Source organism: Syngnathus floridae, chromosome 21 (genome assembly GCF_059516105.1).
Source record: "Syngnathus floridae isolate MCC-2025c chromosome 21, RoL_Sflo_1.0, whole genome shotgun sequence".
Classification (NCBI taxonomy): domain Eukaryota; kingdom Metazoa; phylum Chordata; class Actinopteri; order Syngnathiformes; family Syngnathidae; genus Syngnathus; species Syngnathus floridae.
In genome coordinates this window covers 9,968,437-9,983,500 of record NC_142433.1, presented here as the reverse complement: position 1 = coordinate 9,983,500, position 15,064 = coordinate 9,968,437, and the positions used below count along the sequence as shown (strand labels likewise).

The window sequence follows — 15,064 nt, the reverse complement described above, 5'->3', positions numbered from 1 at the left end:
GTAGATTAAATAAATTTAATAAGTCTTACTACTTCCCATTAAATAAATTAAATACGTCTTACTTGTTCCCACTCCTTTTCAAAACAGTAGTTTAAAACGAGGGCCCTTCACTCAATCTTTAACCTCAACCCCGCACGTTGTGTTGTATCTGTGAATGTTGGTTGTGGCCAAATGATAGTTTTCTTTCATTCGTTTAGGTTCCAAGAAAACTTGATGTAACTCTACTTTTAACTGCCGTTTCAGATAAGCGGGTATTACGTCGCAGTCATGTGCCGCGGATATGACGTAATTGCCCGAACCTCCGATTCAAATCTGTTGGCGCGATGGCCGTGAGCCACTGAGCAGCGACGATTATCAACAGAAATATCTTTATTTTCTGCTTGCAACTGGACCGTCTAGAGCGTACACGGTAAGTAACACTCATTGTGTTTAAGGAGATTTACGTTTGTAATAGCAGAAGTGTAGCCACGTTGCGTTGTACGTGTGAAAATTGGTCGAGGCGAAATGTTAATGTTTAATTTCATTCCTTTAGGTTCCACGGTGTTTGTTGGCTGCAAGTTTTCCACTGCAAGAAGAGGCTCGTATCATTGACCAGGAGCGAGCTACAATGGTGAGTAGCCATAACATTTATGTTAAACACTTCCTATTTCATGTCTAACAGTACTTGATTTAACAAATAACCATAAATAAATACAGTGTGGGCACTGAAGTTAACATATGTGATTATACTGCCTAATCTGTCACGGAGTAGATTGTTGCAAAGTAATATAAGATCCAAAGTTGTAATTCAGAATAGTTTTCAAAAGAAGGCCATTAGAATTATATACAAGTCTGATTACCCTTAACATAACAACAAGCTATTAATTAAATCACAAATTCTTCAATTCAAAGATTTGGTAGATTATCAGACAAATAATGTCTAACAGTAATTGATTTAACACATCACGATAAGTAGATTGAGTGTGGGCACTCTCAAGTTAACAGATATGATTATACTGCCTAATCTGTTACAGAGTATGTTGTTGCCAAGTAATGTAGAATAGATCCAAAGTAGTAATCCAGAATAGTTTTGAAGAGGCCATTAGAATAATAAACAAATCTGATTACCTTGAACATAATAACAAGCTAAGTGTTTAATATGTCCTATGAAGTCAAAATTGGGCACCATCATGTGGTGAAATTTGGAATTGCATCACATCCAATTTTGCCTGGGAACAAACAGATTAAATAAATCTTAGTTTTGAATAAGCCACTCCTTCTCAAACAAGTAAACTCTGCCCATTTCGCGCAGTAGATGTTCTGTTAATATCTAGTATTTATACAAAGTCATAATTTAAATTGCTTTCAACCTTCATTCATCGGTTCAACCAACATTACTCGCTCTTATTACCAACTTGTATTGATTTAACTAAGCGTTTAATACTTCCTATCAGGTCTCAAGGCAAGATTTGGCAAAATACAATTTCAGCAAATCCAATTTTGCCAGGGAACAAAAATAGATTAAATAAACTAAATAAGTCTTCTTCCCATTAAATAAATCAGAAAAGTCTGTCTTGTAACCAGTCCTCTTCAAACAAGTAAAGTCTGCCCATTTTGTGCCGTAGATTTTGTGTCTATGCCTAGTATTTAAACAAAATCATAATTTAAACGACTTCTTTCCTTCATTCACTTTGGAAATTTGGAATTGCACCAAATCGAATTTTGCCAGGGAACAAAAATAGATCAATTAAACTAAATAAGTCTTCTTCCCATTAAATAAATTAAAAAAGTCTGTCTTGTAACCAGTCCTTTTCAAACAAGTAAAGTCTGCCCATTTTGTGCCGTCGATTTTGTGTTAATGCCTAGTATTTATACAAAATCATAATTTAAAGGACTTCATTCCTTCATTCACTTTGGAAATTTGGAATTGCAGCACATCAAATTTTGCCTGGGAAGAAAAGTAGATTAAATAAATTTAATAAGTCTTACTACTTCCCATTAAATAAATTAAATACGTCTTACTTGTTCCCACTCCTTTTCAAAAAAGTAGTTTAAAACGAGGTCCCTTCACTCAACCTTTAACCCTATTTATTCACCTTCTAGGCTAAGTGTTAAAGGCTAAGTGTTAAAGGCTAAGTGTTAAAGGCTAAGTGTTAAAGGCTAAGTGTTAAAGGCTAAGTGTTAGAGGCTAAGTGCCAGAGGCTAGGCGCCAGAGGCGAGTTTTTGTGGGCTGAAGTTTTAGTGGGGTTAGTGTGAATACAATCCAAAAGAATACAACAGAATACAATACAATAGAATATAATACATAGATTAAATTATATAGCTCTTACTACTTCCCATTAAATAAATTAAATACGTCTTACTTGTTCCCAATCCTTTTCAAAAAAGTAGTTTAAAACGAGGGCCCTTCACTCAACCTTTAACCTCAACCCCGCACGTCACATTGTGTTGTATCTGTGAATGTTGGTTGTGGCCAAATGATAGTTTTCTTTCATTCGTTTAGGTTCCACGGTGTTTGTTGGCTATGTTTTCCACTGTCAGAAGGATGAAAATACAAAGTACAACGCTTGGACGTGGGCGAAGGCGTCACCGGTGAGTCCTTCCTTCCTATTTATTTACCTTCTAGATGCTAGAGGCTAAGTGTTAGAGGCTAAGTGTTAGAGGCTAAGTGTTAAACACAATACGAACAACACAACGATACTGCACTGAACAACACGATACCGCACTGAGAAACACGATACCGCACTGAACAACACGATACCGCACTGAACAACACCATGCCGCACTGAACACCATGCCACACTGAACAACACCATCCCGCACTGAACAACACCATGCCGCACTAAACAACACCATGCCGCACTGAACAACACCATGCCTCACTGAACGACACCATGCCGCACTGAAAGACACCATGCCGCACTGAACGACACCATGCCGCACTGAAAGACACCATCCCGCACTGAACACCATGCCGCACTGAACAACACCATCCTGCACTGAACAACACCATCCCGCACTGAACAACACCATGCCGCACTGAACAACATTATGCCGCACTGAACATTATGCCGCACTGAACAACACCATGCCGCACTGAACAACACCATGCCGCACTGAACAACATTATGCCGCACTGAACAACACCATGCCGCACTGAACAACACCATGCCGCACTGAACAACACCATGCCGCACTGAACAACACCATGCCGCACTGAACAACATTATGCCGCACTGAACAACACCATGCCGCACTGAACAACACCATCCTGCACTGAACAACACCATTCCGCATTGAACACCATGCCGCACTGAACAACACCATCCCGCACTGAACAACACCATCCCGCACTGAACAACACCATGCCGCACTGAACAACATTATGCCGCACTGAACAACATTATGCCGCACTGAACAACACCATGCCGCACTGAACAACACCATGCCGCACTGAACAACACCATGCCGCACTGAACAACATTATAACGCACTGAACAACACCATCCCGCACTGAACAACACCATGCCGCACTGAACAACATTATGCCGCACTAAACATTATGCCGAAATGAACAACATTATGCCGAAATGAACAACACCATGCCGCACTGAACAACACCATGCCGCACTGAACAACACCATGCCGCACTGAACAACACGATCCCGCATTGAACACCATCCCGCACTGAACAACACCATGCCGCACTGAACAACACCATGCCGCACTGAACAACACCATGCCGCACTGAACAACACCATTCCGCACTGAACAACACCATGCCGCACTGAACACCATTATGCCGCACTGAACAACACCATGCCGCACTGAACAACACCATGCCGCACTGAACAACACCATGCCACACTGAACAACACCATGCCGCACTGAACAACACCATCCCGAACTGAACAACACCATGCCGCATTGAACAACACCATGCCGCACTGAACAACACCATCCTGCACTGAACAACACCATCCCGCACTGAACAACGCCATCCTGCACTGAACAACACCATGCCCCACTGAACAACACCATGCCGCACTGAACAACACCATGCCGCACTGAACAACACCATGCCGCACTGAACAACACCATCCTGCACTGAACAACACCATCCCGCACTGAACAACACCATGCTGCATTGAACAACACCATCCTGCACTGAACAACACCATCCTGCACTGAACAACACCATGCCGCACTGAACAACACCATGCCGCACTGAACAACACCATGCCGCACTGAACAACACCATGCCGCACTGAACAACATTATGCCGCACTGAACAACATTATGTCGCACTGAACAACACCATGCCGCACTGAACAACACCATGCCGCACTGAACAACATTATGCCGCACTGAAAAACACCATGCCGCACTGAACAACACCATCCCGCACTGAACAACACCATGCCGCATTGAACACCATGCCGCACTGAACAACACATGCTGCACTGAACAACATTATGCTGCACTGAACAACACGATCCTGCATTGAACAACACCATGCCGCACTGAACAACACCATCCTGCACTGAACAACACCATCCCGCACTGAACAACACCATCCCGCATTGAACAACACCATCCTGCACTGAACAACACCATGCTGCACTGAACAACATTATGCTGCACTGAACAACACGATCCTGCATTGAACAACACCATGCCGCACTGAACAACACCATCCTGCACTGAACAACACCATCCCGCACTGAACAACACCATCCCGCATTGAACAACACCATCCTGCACTGAACAACACCATGCCGCACTGAACAACACCATGCCGCACTGAACAACACGACGTCGCACTGAACAACACGACGCCGCACAGAACAACACGACGCCGCACAGAATAACACAATACCGCACAGAACAACACAATACCGCACAAACAGTTTTAGATAATATTACGTCGCAGTCATGTGACGCGGACATGACGTCAATAGGCGGAACTCACGGCAAAATTATAATCCGTGGGCGTGGCTTGCAACAGGAAGTAGGAAAGCGGCAATTATGGCAAACAAGACACAGCGGTTAGTAACACGATGACTAACAAGGCAAATATTTTTGTTTTCAGCTTGCAACTTGACCGTCTAGAGCGTACAAGGTAATTACAACTGTTTTTTTTTTAGCCCTGAAAAGCGAGGGAGTGTGGCGTTTGGGAGGAATGTCGAACTCGGCGTCTGCTTCCAGCCACAGACGCCAAATTTCGACGATTATTTCGACTGGTCAACGATTGTAAATTATTGCGTTGACTAAAAACTTTATTTAACTCTACTCTTAACTTTGCCGTTTCAGATATGCGGGTATTACACCGCGGAAATGACGTCAATAGGCTGAACTCTCGCCAAAATTCAAATCTGTGGGCGCAATGGCCTTGAGCGAGACACCGGATACAAACACGACGATTATCAACAGAAATATCTTTATTTTCTGCTTGCAAGTGGACCGTCTAGAGCGTACACGGTAAGTACAACTCATTGTGTTTAAAAAGATTTACGTTTGTGTAGTTTGCGTTGCGTTGTATCTGTGAATGTTGGTTGAGGCTAAATGTTAATGTTTAATTTCATTCCTTTAGGTTCCACGGTGTTTGTTGGCTGTATGTTTTCCACTGCAAGAAGAGGCTCGTATCATTGACCAGCAGGAGCTACAATGGTGAGTACCCCTTTCGTCTTCCATTTATGTTAAACACTTCCTATTTCATGTCTAACAGTACTCGATTTAACAAATAACCATAAATAAATACAGTGTGGACAGTCACGTTAACATATGTGATTATCCTGCCTAATATGTTTATCACAAATATGTCACTAATCACTAATATGTTTATTTGTTTATCACAACACCTTTGGACCTTCAGCAATCGATTATTTCCCTTCATCTACATAGAGACAGAACGATGGTGTCTTAAACATCTCATTTCACCAAATAACTTCACGCAGGTGGATAACGGCCGTCTCGGTCACGCTATGTTGCGTGATGCAGTTTTGAAGAACCAAATGCATTTATTCAATGAATAACTCAAGCTAGTTCTATGTTTATGATGTTGTAAGTTACGGTACCGATTGAAGTTGAGTTCGAAGCCAGTGGAAAACAGCGCTGCGTTTGTGCTCTCCTGGTACAAATGTTGTGATCTCTGACTGACGACCGGGCGAGACTCGAGTAAGAGATGTCCAAACGAGCTCCGGCAGGGCGGGCCAAGGCGGAGCGAACGGACGCCCTTCAGGCCGCCAATGACGAGCTGAGAACCAAACTGATGGACGTCCAGTTAGAACTTCAGCAGGAGAAGAACAAGGTGAAAACCTCAACAGACAGACACTGCCTGCCTCCCTGCCTGCCTCCCTGCCTGCCTCCCTGCCTGCCTCCCTCCCTCCCAGTTTTCCCGATGTAGATTAGACATGCGTGTGCCATGACTGTGTCAGCCTACATCAACAAATGCACCGAGGACGTCAGCACCACTAAGAATATCATCACCCGGGGCAACCAACGACCCTGGATGACTGAGGAGGTACGTCAAACGCTACGAGCGCGGAACTCTGCCTTCAAGTCTGGCGACAAGGAGACACTGAGGACAGCGAGAGCCAACTTGAACCGTGCCATCAGGATAGCGAAGCGAGACCGCAGTCGAAAATTTCAGGATCGTTTCCACGACGTCAAAAACATCAGGAGTATGTGGCAAGGCATACGGGCGATTACAGACTACAACTCACCCTCCCCCCCCCCCGGTGGGTGTAGTTGATGCTGACTTTCTAAATGGTCTAAATAACTTCTTTGGGAGGTTCGAGGCACTAAACGGCACTCCAGCAGTTAAAACTGTCCCCCATCAGGAAGAGGAGGTACTCTGCCTTGACTCCGCCGATGTGTTGAAGACCCTGAGGAGAGTCAACCCCTGTAAGGCCCCTGGCCCCGACAACATTCCTGGGCGTGTGTTCAGGGAATGTGCAAGTCATCTGGCTGGGGTCATCACAGACATTTTTAACACCTCGCTGGGCCAAGCCACAGTGCCGGCGTGCTTTAAGACTGCCTCCATCATTCCGGTGCCGAAGAAACCTCAAATCACCTCATTTAATGATTACCGGCCTGTTGCACTGACTCCGGTTATGATGAAGTGCTTCGAAAGGCTGCTTAAAGGTCACATCGTTTCCAGACTCCCCCTATTATTTGACCCGTTCCAGTTTGCCGACCGGCAAAACCGCTCCACTCAGGACGCCATCTCCTCCGTTCTTCACCTGAGCCTGGCTCACCTGGAGGAGAAGAACACCCATGTGCGGAGGCTGTTCCTGGACTTCAGCTCAGCGTTTAACACCATCATCCCACAGCATCTGGTAGGAAAATTGGAACACCTGGGCTTCAACACCCCCCTTCGCAACTGGCTGCTAGACTTCCTCACCAACAGACCTCAGTCAGTCCGGGTCGGACAGAACACCTCTGATGTCATCACCCTCAGCACAGGCTCCCTTCAGGGCTGCGTCCTGAGCCCCCCTGCTGTGCACCCTGATGACACACGACTGCGTCCTCAGGTTCACCACCAATCACATCGTGAAGTCAGCAGACGACACAACGGTGGTGGGGCTCATCAGAGACAACAACGACCTGGACTACAGAGAGGAGGTGGAGCAGCTGGTGGGCTGGTGCAGAGAAAACAGCCTGATCCTGAATGAGGAGAAGATGAAGGAGATCCTCGTCGACTTCAGGAAAAAACAGCCTCACCACGCTCCACTGATCATCAACAGCTCAGCTGTGGAGGTGGTCAGCACCACCAAATTCCTGGGGGTCCACATCACAGAAGACCTCACCTGGACTATGAACACTACGGCACTGGTCAAGAGGGCACAGAAGCGCTTGTACTTCCTGCGGAGGATGAGGAGAGCCCACCTGCCCCCACCCATCATGAGGACGTTCTACAGGAGCACCATAGAGAGCATTCTGACAAGCTGTCTCTCTGTGTGGTGTGGAGGCTGCACCGCCTCCGATTGGAAGAACGTGAGGAGAGTGGTGAGGACAGCAGAGAGGATCATAGGGGCTCCTCTTCCCTCCATTCAGGACATTTCATCTCAGCGCTGCATGTCCCGTGCCCGTAACATCATCAATGACCCATCACACCCCCACCATGGACTGTTCTCCCTGCTGCCCTCTGGGAAGAGGTTTGCAGCATCCGCTGCAGGTCCACCAGGTTCTGCAACAGCTTTTTCCCTGCTGTCATCAGACTGTTGAACACTAGAACTGTTGAGCTCTAAACTGAACTCTGCATCACACATTCACAGAACTGTACTTTATGACACTACGGACCTCTATCTTGCACTATCTCGCACTACCAACTTTACTGAACTTGTATAAACCCTTTAAATAGAAGTTTAATACATGGTTTAGCATTCCTCTGCACACTCTTGAATACTGTTTTGCCTACTTGCACTATTGCATAATTATCACTGCTGCACTTATTTTTAATATATATATATATATATATATAGTATATATGTATATATATATATTTTCATAGGATATGTTACTTCTATTCAACTGCAATATCACTACTTTGTTGTAAGACGTATGCAACGGAATTTCGTTTTGTATGCACCATGTGCAGACAAGATGACAATAAAGTTTGTCTAAGTCTAAGTCTAAGTCATGTCAGGTCAGCTGTCTGGAGAGAGAGAGAAGTCAGGACCTGCGGGCGGAGCACCACCGTGCCACCGCCGCCATGACGGAACTCAAAAGCAAACTCCATGAGGAGAAGCAGAAAGAGTTAGCCATTACCAGGGAGACATTACTGCGGCAGCATGAAATGGAGCTGATGAGAGTGATCAAAATCAAAGATGGAGAGATCCAGCGACTGAATGCCTTGGTCCTCAGCCTGAGGGACGGCTCCATGGACAAGGTGATCCGCTCTATCCGTGTCTGACTATCCGCACGCCACGTCGGGCTTCGATGCGGCCGCTACCGTATTGTGTAGCTTGTCCCCAGTAAGCGTCGCGGCGCTCCGTTGCGGTCTCAACGGCCCGGTGTGGCGCAATGTCTGCTCAGGTGAGGAGGGGGGGCGCTTTGCTGGCGGAGGTGGAGGAGACGCGGCGGTGTCGGGAGACCGAGCGGTGTCGCCTCCACCAGGAGCGCGGAAGAAGCCCTGGCAGCGGCCAAGCAGGCCTGGCAGTCCCGAGCGGCCGAGCTCCGATCGGCTCATCACCAGCATCGGGAGGAGCTGAGCCGAACCAAGAGAGACTGCGAGAGGGAGATCCGCCGACTGGTAGGACTGATCAGATGCGCGGTGCGTGGCTATGTTCCCAATTTCGTTGTATACCTGCAGTGCAATGACACCTAAGGCATTCTATTCTATTCTATTTCACAAGAAGAAAATGTCCGGTTGCTCGCTTCGCTTTTGTCACAGCAAAGGTGTTCTAGTCGATTCAAGAAAAAAATTGGCCGGTTGCTCTCTTTGTTTTTGTCACAATTCTGGCAAATGAGTTTGCCCGCCTGCCTGAGCGCTCCCCGTTTGTACATCCAGACGGATGAGATCAAGCTGAAAGACAGAGCGGTTAGTGTTTTGGATGAAGCCCTGGGGCCGGCCACGTCCACCGCCTTCAGCTGCAGACTCAGGCTGCCGAGCAGCAGATCGCTGCCCTGAGGGATTCCCAAAGGGCGGGCCTAAACTACCCTGGAAGTGGGGTCAACGCCGCTACTAGCAATCCTCTTTATTGCGTAAGCCACCTCATCACACACTTGCAGTACGCATGACTTAGTTCGTTGCTGGAGGAAGGTAGCACAAAAACAGTTTTGAACTTTGAACGAGTGCTTGTGTGTGTGTGTTGCGGGGCGTTTTCAGTCTCAGGAGGATCGGGACACGCGACGGTTTCATCTGAAAATCGCTGAGCTCAGCGCAGTCATCAGGAAACTGGAGGATCGAAACGCCCTGCTTTCTGAAGAGCGCAATGAACTGGTAATTTATTGACGGCACGCTTGAAGGTTTGCGCTACGTTTGATGCGCGCCATCCAGCGAGGCACCCATTGCGCTTGCTTATTAGTTGAGCGGCGCGGCGAGTCGGTTGCCTGGTAGGTGTCTTTTATTGGGAGCCAAAGCCACGATTCCGTTCAAACCGATGCAAAAGGAATGGATACGTTCTGGCCCGCGTGTTGTGCGTCTTTCACATCCCGCACTTCATGCTTGCAGCTAAAGCGACTGAGAGAAACAGAAAGCCAGTTTCTGCCACTCCTGTACAAAAACAAACGCCTGAGCAGGAAGAATGAAGAACTCTCGCTGGTGCTGTGTCGCCTTGAAAACAAAGTGCGCTTTGTCACCCAGGAGAACGAGGAGATGGCAAGCTTGGTAAGTCGACGCGGACAACGGCGGCGTGCCAACAGAGTCCACTGCATTTGTGTTCCACAGAGAAGGCCTAGTTCGCTCAATGACCTGGACCGCGGTTGCGGCCAGCAGGACGGTGAAATGGAGTTCCTTCAAGTTGTGGAGCAGCGGCACATCATCGACGACTTGTCCAAGGTCTTCAGGCAGGCGACTCGGTGCACGTACGGCAGCGCCGCGCTCGCTCGCTGTCGCCAGGAAACCTTTTCCGTCCAAAGCTTGGCCGGCGGCCGCCATCCAAAAAATTGGCCCCTTAAATTCCGACCTTTCAAGCAGGAGCATTGTGCGCACGCGTTTGAACACGCTTTAGACTTGTTTTGCCGTTTTCAGCAGCTCAAAGCTCCCGTTTTGTCAGCGCCTTTGCCACTCGCTGTGCGCTGAAAACGACGGACTTGCCCGGCTGCTCAGCCCGTCAACCATGAGCCGCGAGCGCGACGTCATTGTCCGTAGGCAGCTAGTGGCAAAATGCACCCTGTTAGAGTTGCGCTCGCTCCAACTTATTTTGCAAGAACCACACGGGAGACAAGTAAGTTCTTTTGGACACCTGCAGGTGGAGAGTCCATCCGTTGTACGAATGAAGTCTGACTCTCGGCTCCTGCACGAGCATTTTAATTAAGAGAAACAGGGTGGGTGTAAGAGTGGATTGAATAGAGGAAGCCCTTGACCTCTAGTCAAAACATAGCAAGGGGTGTTTTACAACTTTGTGTAGGAAGGGATAAGCGATAGGGATAAATAGGGGATAAATAATATTATTTATTACAGGTCGCAGTCAAAGTCAAAGCAACACAATGATACGATAATCTGGAAAACCCTGACACACCCTGTAGTTGTCACTTTTGGAAAAGACGAGCGTCCCTCCAATCATCGCCGGTGACGTGTTTTTCAGGCTCTGGAGACAGGAGCTCATGTCAGAAATGTCATTGTGAGTCGCGTTTGTTTCTGCGCCGGAGCCGTTCGTTCCCTTTGCATCCAAAGAATCTCAAAGGCGGATTATTTGTGTCGACAGGAGAGAGATTTGCTGCTACGATACCGACGTCGAGAATCTCTGAGGAGGAACAAAGCGTGAGGTCCTGCAAGGTGAGTCTGTTTGTTTGCGGCTGCTTGGTGTTGCGCAAGATGAAATGGCCTTTTTCTCGCTATCGTTCCTCTCGTCGATTCATCGTGAGGTGTCGCTTCAGTTTGTTCAGAGAGATGTTTGCTTCCGCGCCCGCAGGTCATCGAAACATTTTACGGCTACGACGAAGACGTGTTGGTGGACTCGGACGGATCGTCCTTGTCTTTTCACACCGACAGAACCCCCGACACGGAACCCGAAGAGGTAGCCCGCCATTTCTGCCAGCGTATTGGCACCAAACATTCCTCTTCAGCCTGGAATCGGACTCGTCTTTGCGTCGCGGGTGCTTTGTCGCCGGTCTGACTGATTCTGGTACTAGTGCTGTGTTGCATTGGTGTGTGCATGAAGAGGCGGAGCTTCGCTACCGCCAGCTGACGCAAGAATATCAAGCGCTGCAACGAGCCTACGCTCTGCTAGCCCAGACCAGCGAAGGGGACTACGACGCCGAGAAGGAGATCAAGGTGGCGCCCCTTCCCGCAACCCCCAGCCGGGTCGCAGCCTCCCCGTTCTCACCCAGCCTCGGGTGTTCTCTGGTCTGAAAGGAGGAGGAGGAGCCTCCCTCCTCCTCCTTTCAGACCAGAGAAAAGCTGATGGTAGAAATGGGTCACTATCAAAGCAGAGTAGCAGATCTGGAGTCAGCGCTGAAGCAACAAGGACAGGTAAGCTCATCAATGAGCACACCTTTTTCTCAGACAAAATAGCTACATTCTTCAGTCACTCATCCGTCTGGCATTACTGGACCAACCCCCACCCCCCCCCGAACGTGGCTGGGAAAATGCGGAGAAAAGCAAATGTCATTTTCCAGTCAACCAAAGAATTTGTGGATGAAAATGACACAACATTCCAAAGCTGTCCACGCGTTTGTCTCTTCTAGAATGTCAAGTGGGTGGAGGAGAAGCAGCTGCTGCGTCAGAGCAATCAGCAGTTGGCCGAAAAGGTGACGGAAAGAAAGGCGCTGGGCGGAGTCGCTTGGCGTCACACCTGTCGGGAAGCCCCGCAGATGAGGTCTGACTGTCTTTTCAGGTCAGGCGGATGGAGGCGGAAGAAGCGCGTCTGAAAGAGCACATCCAGGATATCCGAGACCAAAACGAACTGCTTGAGTTCCGCATCCTGGAGCTGGAGGTGGGAAGACTCGCACAAGCGTGTTGAGGCCAGAGATGTGACGGACGGACGGACGGACGGACGGATGCATGCATCTGCCTTTCAGGAGAGGGAGTGGCGCTCCCCCGTCTTGAAGTGTCTGCAAGTCCGTTTCCCAGACGGCCTCAGCCCTTTGCAGATCTACTGCGAGGCCGAGGGCGTGAGCGTACGTAAGCCGTCCCTCGCAACCCTAACCTTAACCCGAGGTCCCAGAACACCTTACATTGCTCCTTGCGCCTTTCCCCCGGACATCGTCATCAGTGATCTGATGAAGAAGCTGGACATCCTGGGCTATAACGCCGTAAGTGTATGTCGAACTCCTTATGTTCGCACTCCACGAGACTCGGCGGCTCAAATGTGAGTTTTGGAAGGCTTTGCGCTGAAAGAAGCTTGTTGACGCTGTGCCTTTGGGCTCTTGCAGAATCTCACCAACGAGGAGCAGGTGGTCGTGATTCACGCCAGGACCCTTCTCACCCTAGCCGAGAAGGTAACGCGCACGTCCACGCACGCTCTCGCATTCTGCTTATGTGACAGCAGCCTTTCCTCAGTGGTTAGAATACATCAAAGTGACCAAGTCAGCACTTCAACAGAAGATGTTGGACATTGAAAGTGAGAAGGTAGACAGACACGCGACATCAGCCAAGGGGAACTCCGGCAATGTGCCCCAACAATTCTGACCTTGAGCTGTGCTAGGATATGTTCTGCAAGCAGAAGGGCTACCTGGATGAAGAGTTGGACTTCAGGAAGTGTTCCATGGACCAGGCTCATAAGGTAAGCCGCCCTCAAATCTCCCGCCGGACCACTGATGGACGAGGATTGCGGCCCAGAGGATCCTGGAGCTGGAGGCCATGTTGTACGAGGCGCTACCGCAGCGGGACTGCCCCGCCACGGACGGCGAAAAAGCCAGCCACGCTGGCGTGAATGACGTGCTGACGGCGGATCAGAGAGAAGAGCTTAGGAGCGCCGTGGACCAATGGAAGCGAGCCCTGATGTGCGAGTTGAGGGAGCGCGACGCTTGCATCCTCCAAGAGAGAATGGATCTGCTGCACAGCGCGCAACAGGTAAGGGCCCAAAGCCAGCCCGGCACTTACTTGCACGCTTACTGGCTTTTGAATGCCACTTTCCATTTGTCCGTGCTAGAGGAACAAAGAGCTGAAAGAATTCATCGAAGCTCAGAAGAGACAAATCAAACAATTGGAGGAGAAGTTTCTGTTTCTCTTTCTATTCTTCTCCTTGGCCTTCATTCTGTGGCCCTAACACCAGCTGGTGAGTGAGCTCCAGCGGCACCGCACTCGACACCTCCGATACACTGCCAGCCGGTCTCAGACGTTGGCAGACGCTCCGATGCCAACGTATACCCCCCGCCTTGGTGACAGAGGCACCGCGTCACACCGGCGCTCATCCAATCAGAAGGCAGGAAAAGCAAATTCACATGCAGGGCACTTTTGAACCAGAAGAGAGCGCCACAAAAAACGGTTGTTGCCCCAAACGCGCACTAAAAAGGGTCAGAATAACAAGAGTCCCACTGGCCAGCCGGGGCCACCCGTCCAGCTGTTTCTTCAGGGGGGAAAAAAATTGGAGTCACCGGTGAGTACATTTTGCATTTAGCTCTGATTTTCTGCTTCTGTCTTCAAGTGTGTGGCATCCTGCGATCAAAGATTCAGCCAACCCCAAAGCGGTTGACCTCAACGTCCCACCACCATGCCTACCAGAGCAGGTGACGTGATGCTTTGGACATCCTTCCGTCTCAGATGCCCAAAAGTACTCTTTGCCACATCTGCGGCAATACGGTGTCTTTTCAAAGGTGCAAATAAATCCAGCGTGGGCGGAACACGCACGTCTTCGGTTTTTCCCGCTTTGTTTGTGTGACAGCTGTTGTGAAAATTTTATACAAATAAAGTTGTATAGTACAGGTTTGGCCAAGCCGCAACTCCCGAACCGCATGCGGCTCTTTTATGTTCATATCAACATTTGTGTGTGTGTGTGTGTGTGTGTGTGTGGGGGGGGGGGGGGGTTGTGCGTGTTGGCTTCACTTGAGTTCAATTTGGTATTTTGGTCAAAAGCGCATGTGGTGAAATTCCACAAAGTAGGATGGGCAAACACATTTCTTTAAACTATGAGTGTCAATTGGGCTCTCGAAATGGCAGGGAAAAGATGCACAGCAAAACGAAAATACGTAGATGAACACAGGACGTTTTAATCAGAGTGGGAAAGTTTCTATTTTTTGTTGAACGTGATGGCAAACCATTCTGCCTGATATGTCAGACCTCAGCGCATTTCAAAGATTCAAATCTTCAGCGCCATGCACTTCAGCTCACTCCATGCTAACATTGATCAGGCGTCGAACCCGCATCATCATGCTTAAGAGGTGGCCATGCTAACCAGTGCGCCATTATGTCAACGCATAATAACTAAGTCTACTGGTCAAAACAGCGGTTACTATATGACGTCGCTACGTCGTGGTC

The 15,064-nt window shown here is 48.6% G+C and overlaps 2 protein-coding genes across 8 annotated transcripts in view; both read left to right on the top strand.

Annotated features, from left to right (window-relative positions):
- The first annotated feature begins 249 nt into the window (after positions 1-249).
- Positions 250-15,064, top strand: part of LOC148380539 (janus kinase and microtubule-interacting protein 3-like) — a 35,445-nt gene continuing 20,630 nt past the window's right edge. Inside the window, exons 1-9 of one of the 5 annotated variants that reach the window (XM_088365053.1) lie at positions 250-409; positions 533-610; positions 2,483-2,571; positions 5,072-5,101; positions 5,293-5,460; positions 5,573-5,651; positions 6,115-6,289; positions 8,630-8,872; positions 9,019-9,318. In XM_088365053.1, the coding sequence (XP_088221179.1) occupies positions 6,164-6,289; positions 8,630-8,872; positions 9,019-9,303 (654 nt within the window). In that variant the 5' untranslated portion in view covers positions 250-409; positions 533-610; positions 2,483-2,571; ... (2 more) ...; positions 5,573-5,651; positions 6,115-6,163 and the 3' untranslated portion in view covers positions 9,304-9,318. The other 4 variants (XM_088365054.1, XR_015855005.1, XR_015855004.1 and 1 more) reach the window with 4 other exon arrangements.
- LOC148380540 (janus kinase and microtubule-interacting protein 3-like) lies at positions 11,965-14,589 on the top strand. Of its 3 annotated transcripts, XM_088365050.1 has the most exons (10): positions 11,965-12,118; positions 12,334-12,396; positions 12,483-12,581; positions 12,667-12,900; positions 13,021-13,086; positions 13,148-13,216; positions 13,293-13,370; positions 13,427-13,660; positions 13,740-13,865; positions 14,235-14,589. In XM_088365050.1, exons 1-9 carry the CDS (start codon positions 12,050-12,052, stop codon positions 13,854-13,856), a joined length of 1,029 nt encoding a protein of 342 aa, XP_088221176.1. In that variant the 5' UTR covers positions 11,965-12,049; the 3' UTR covers positions 13,857-13,865; positions 14,235-14,589. The 3 variants fall into 3 exon arrangements, with proteins under 3 accessions (XP_088221176.1, XP_088221178.1, XP_088221177.1); XM_088365052.1 differs by having other exon boundaries at positions 12,483-12,900; positions 13,742-13,865; XM_088365051.1 differs by lacking the exon at positions 11,965-12,118 and having other exon boundaries at positions 12,275-12,396; positions 13,742-13,865.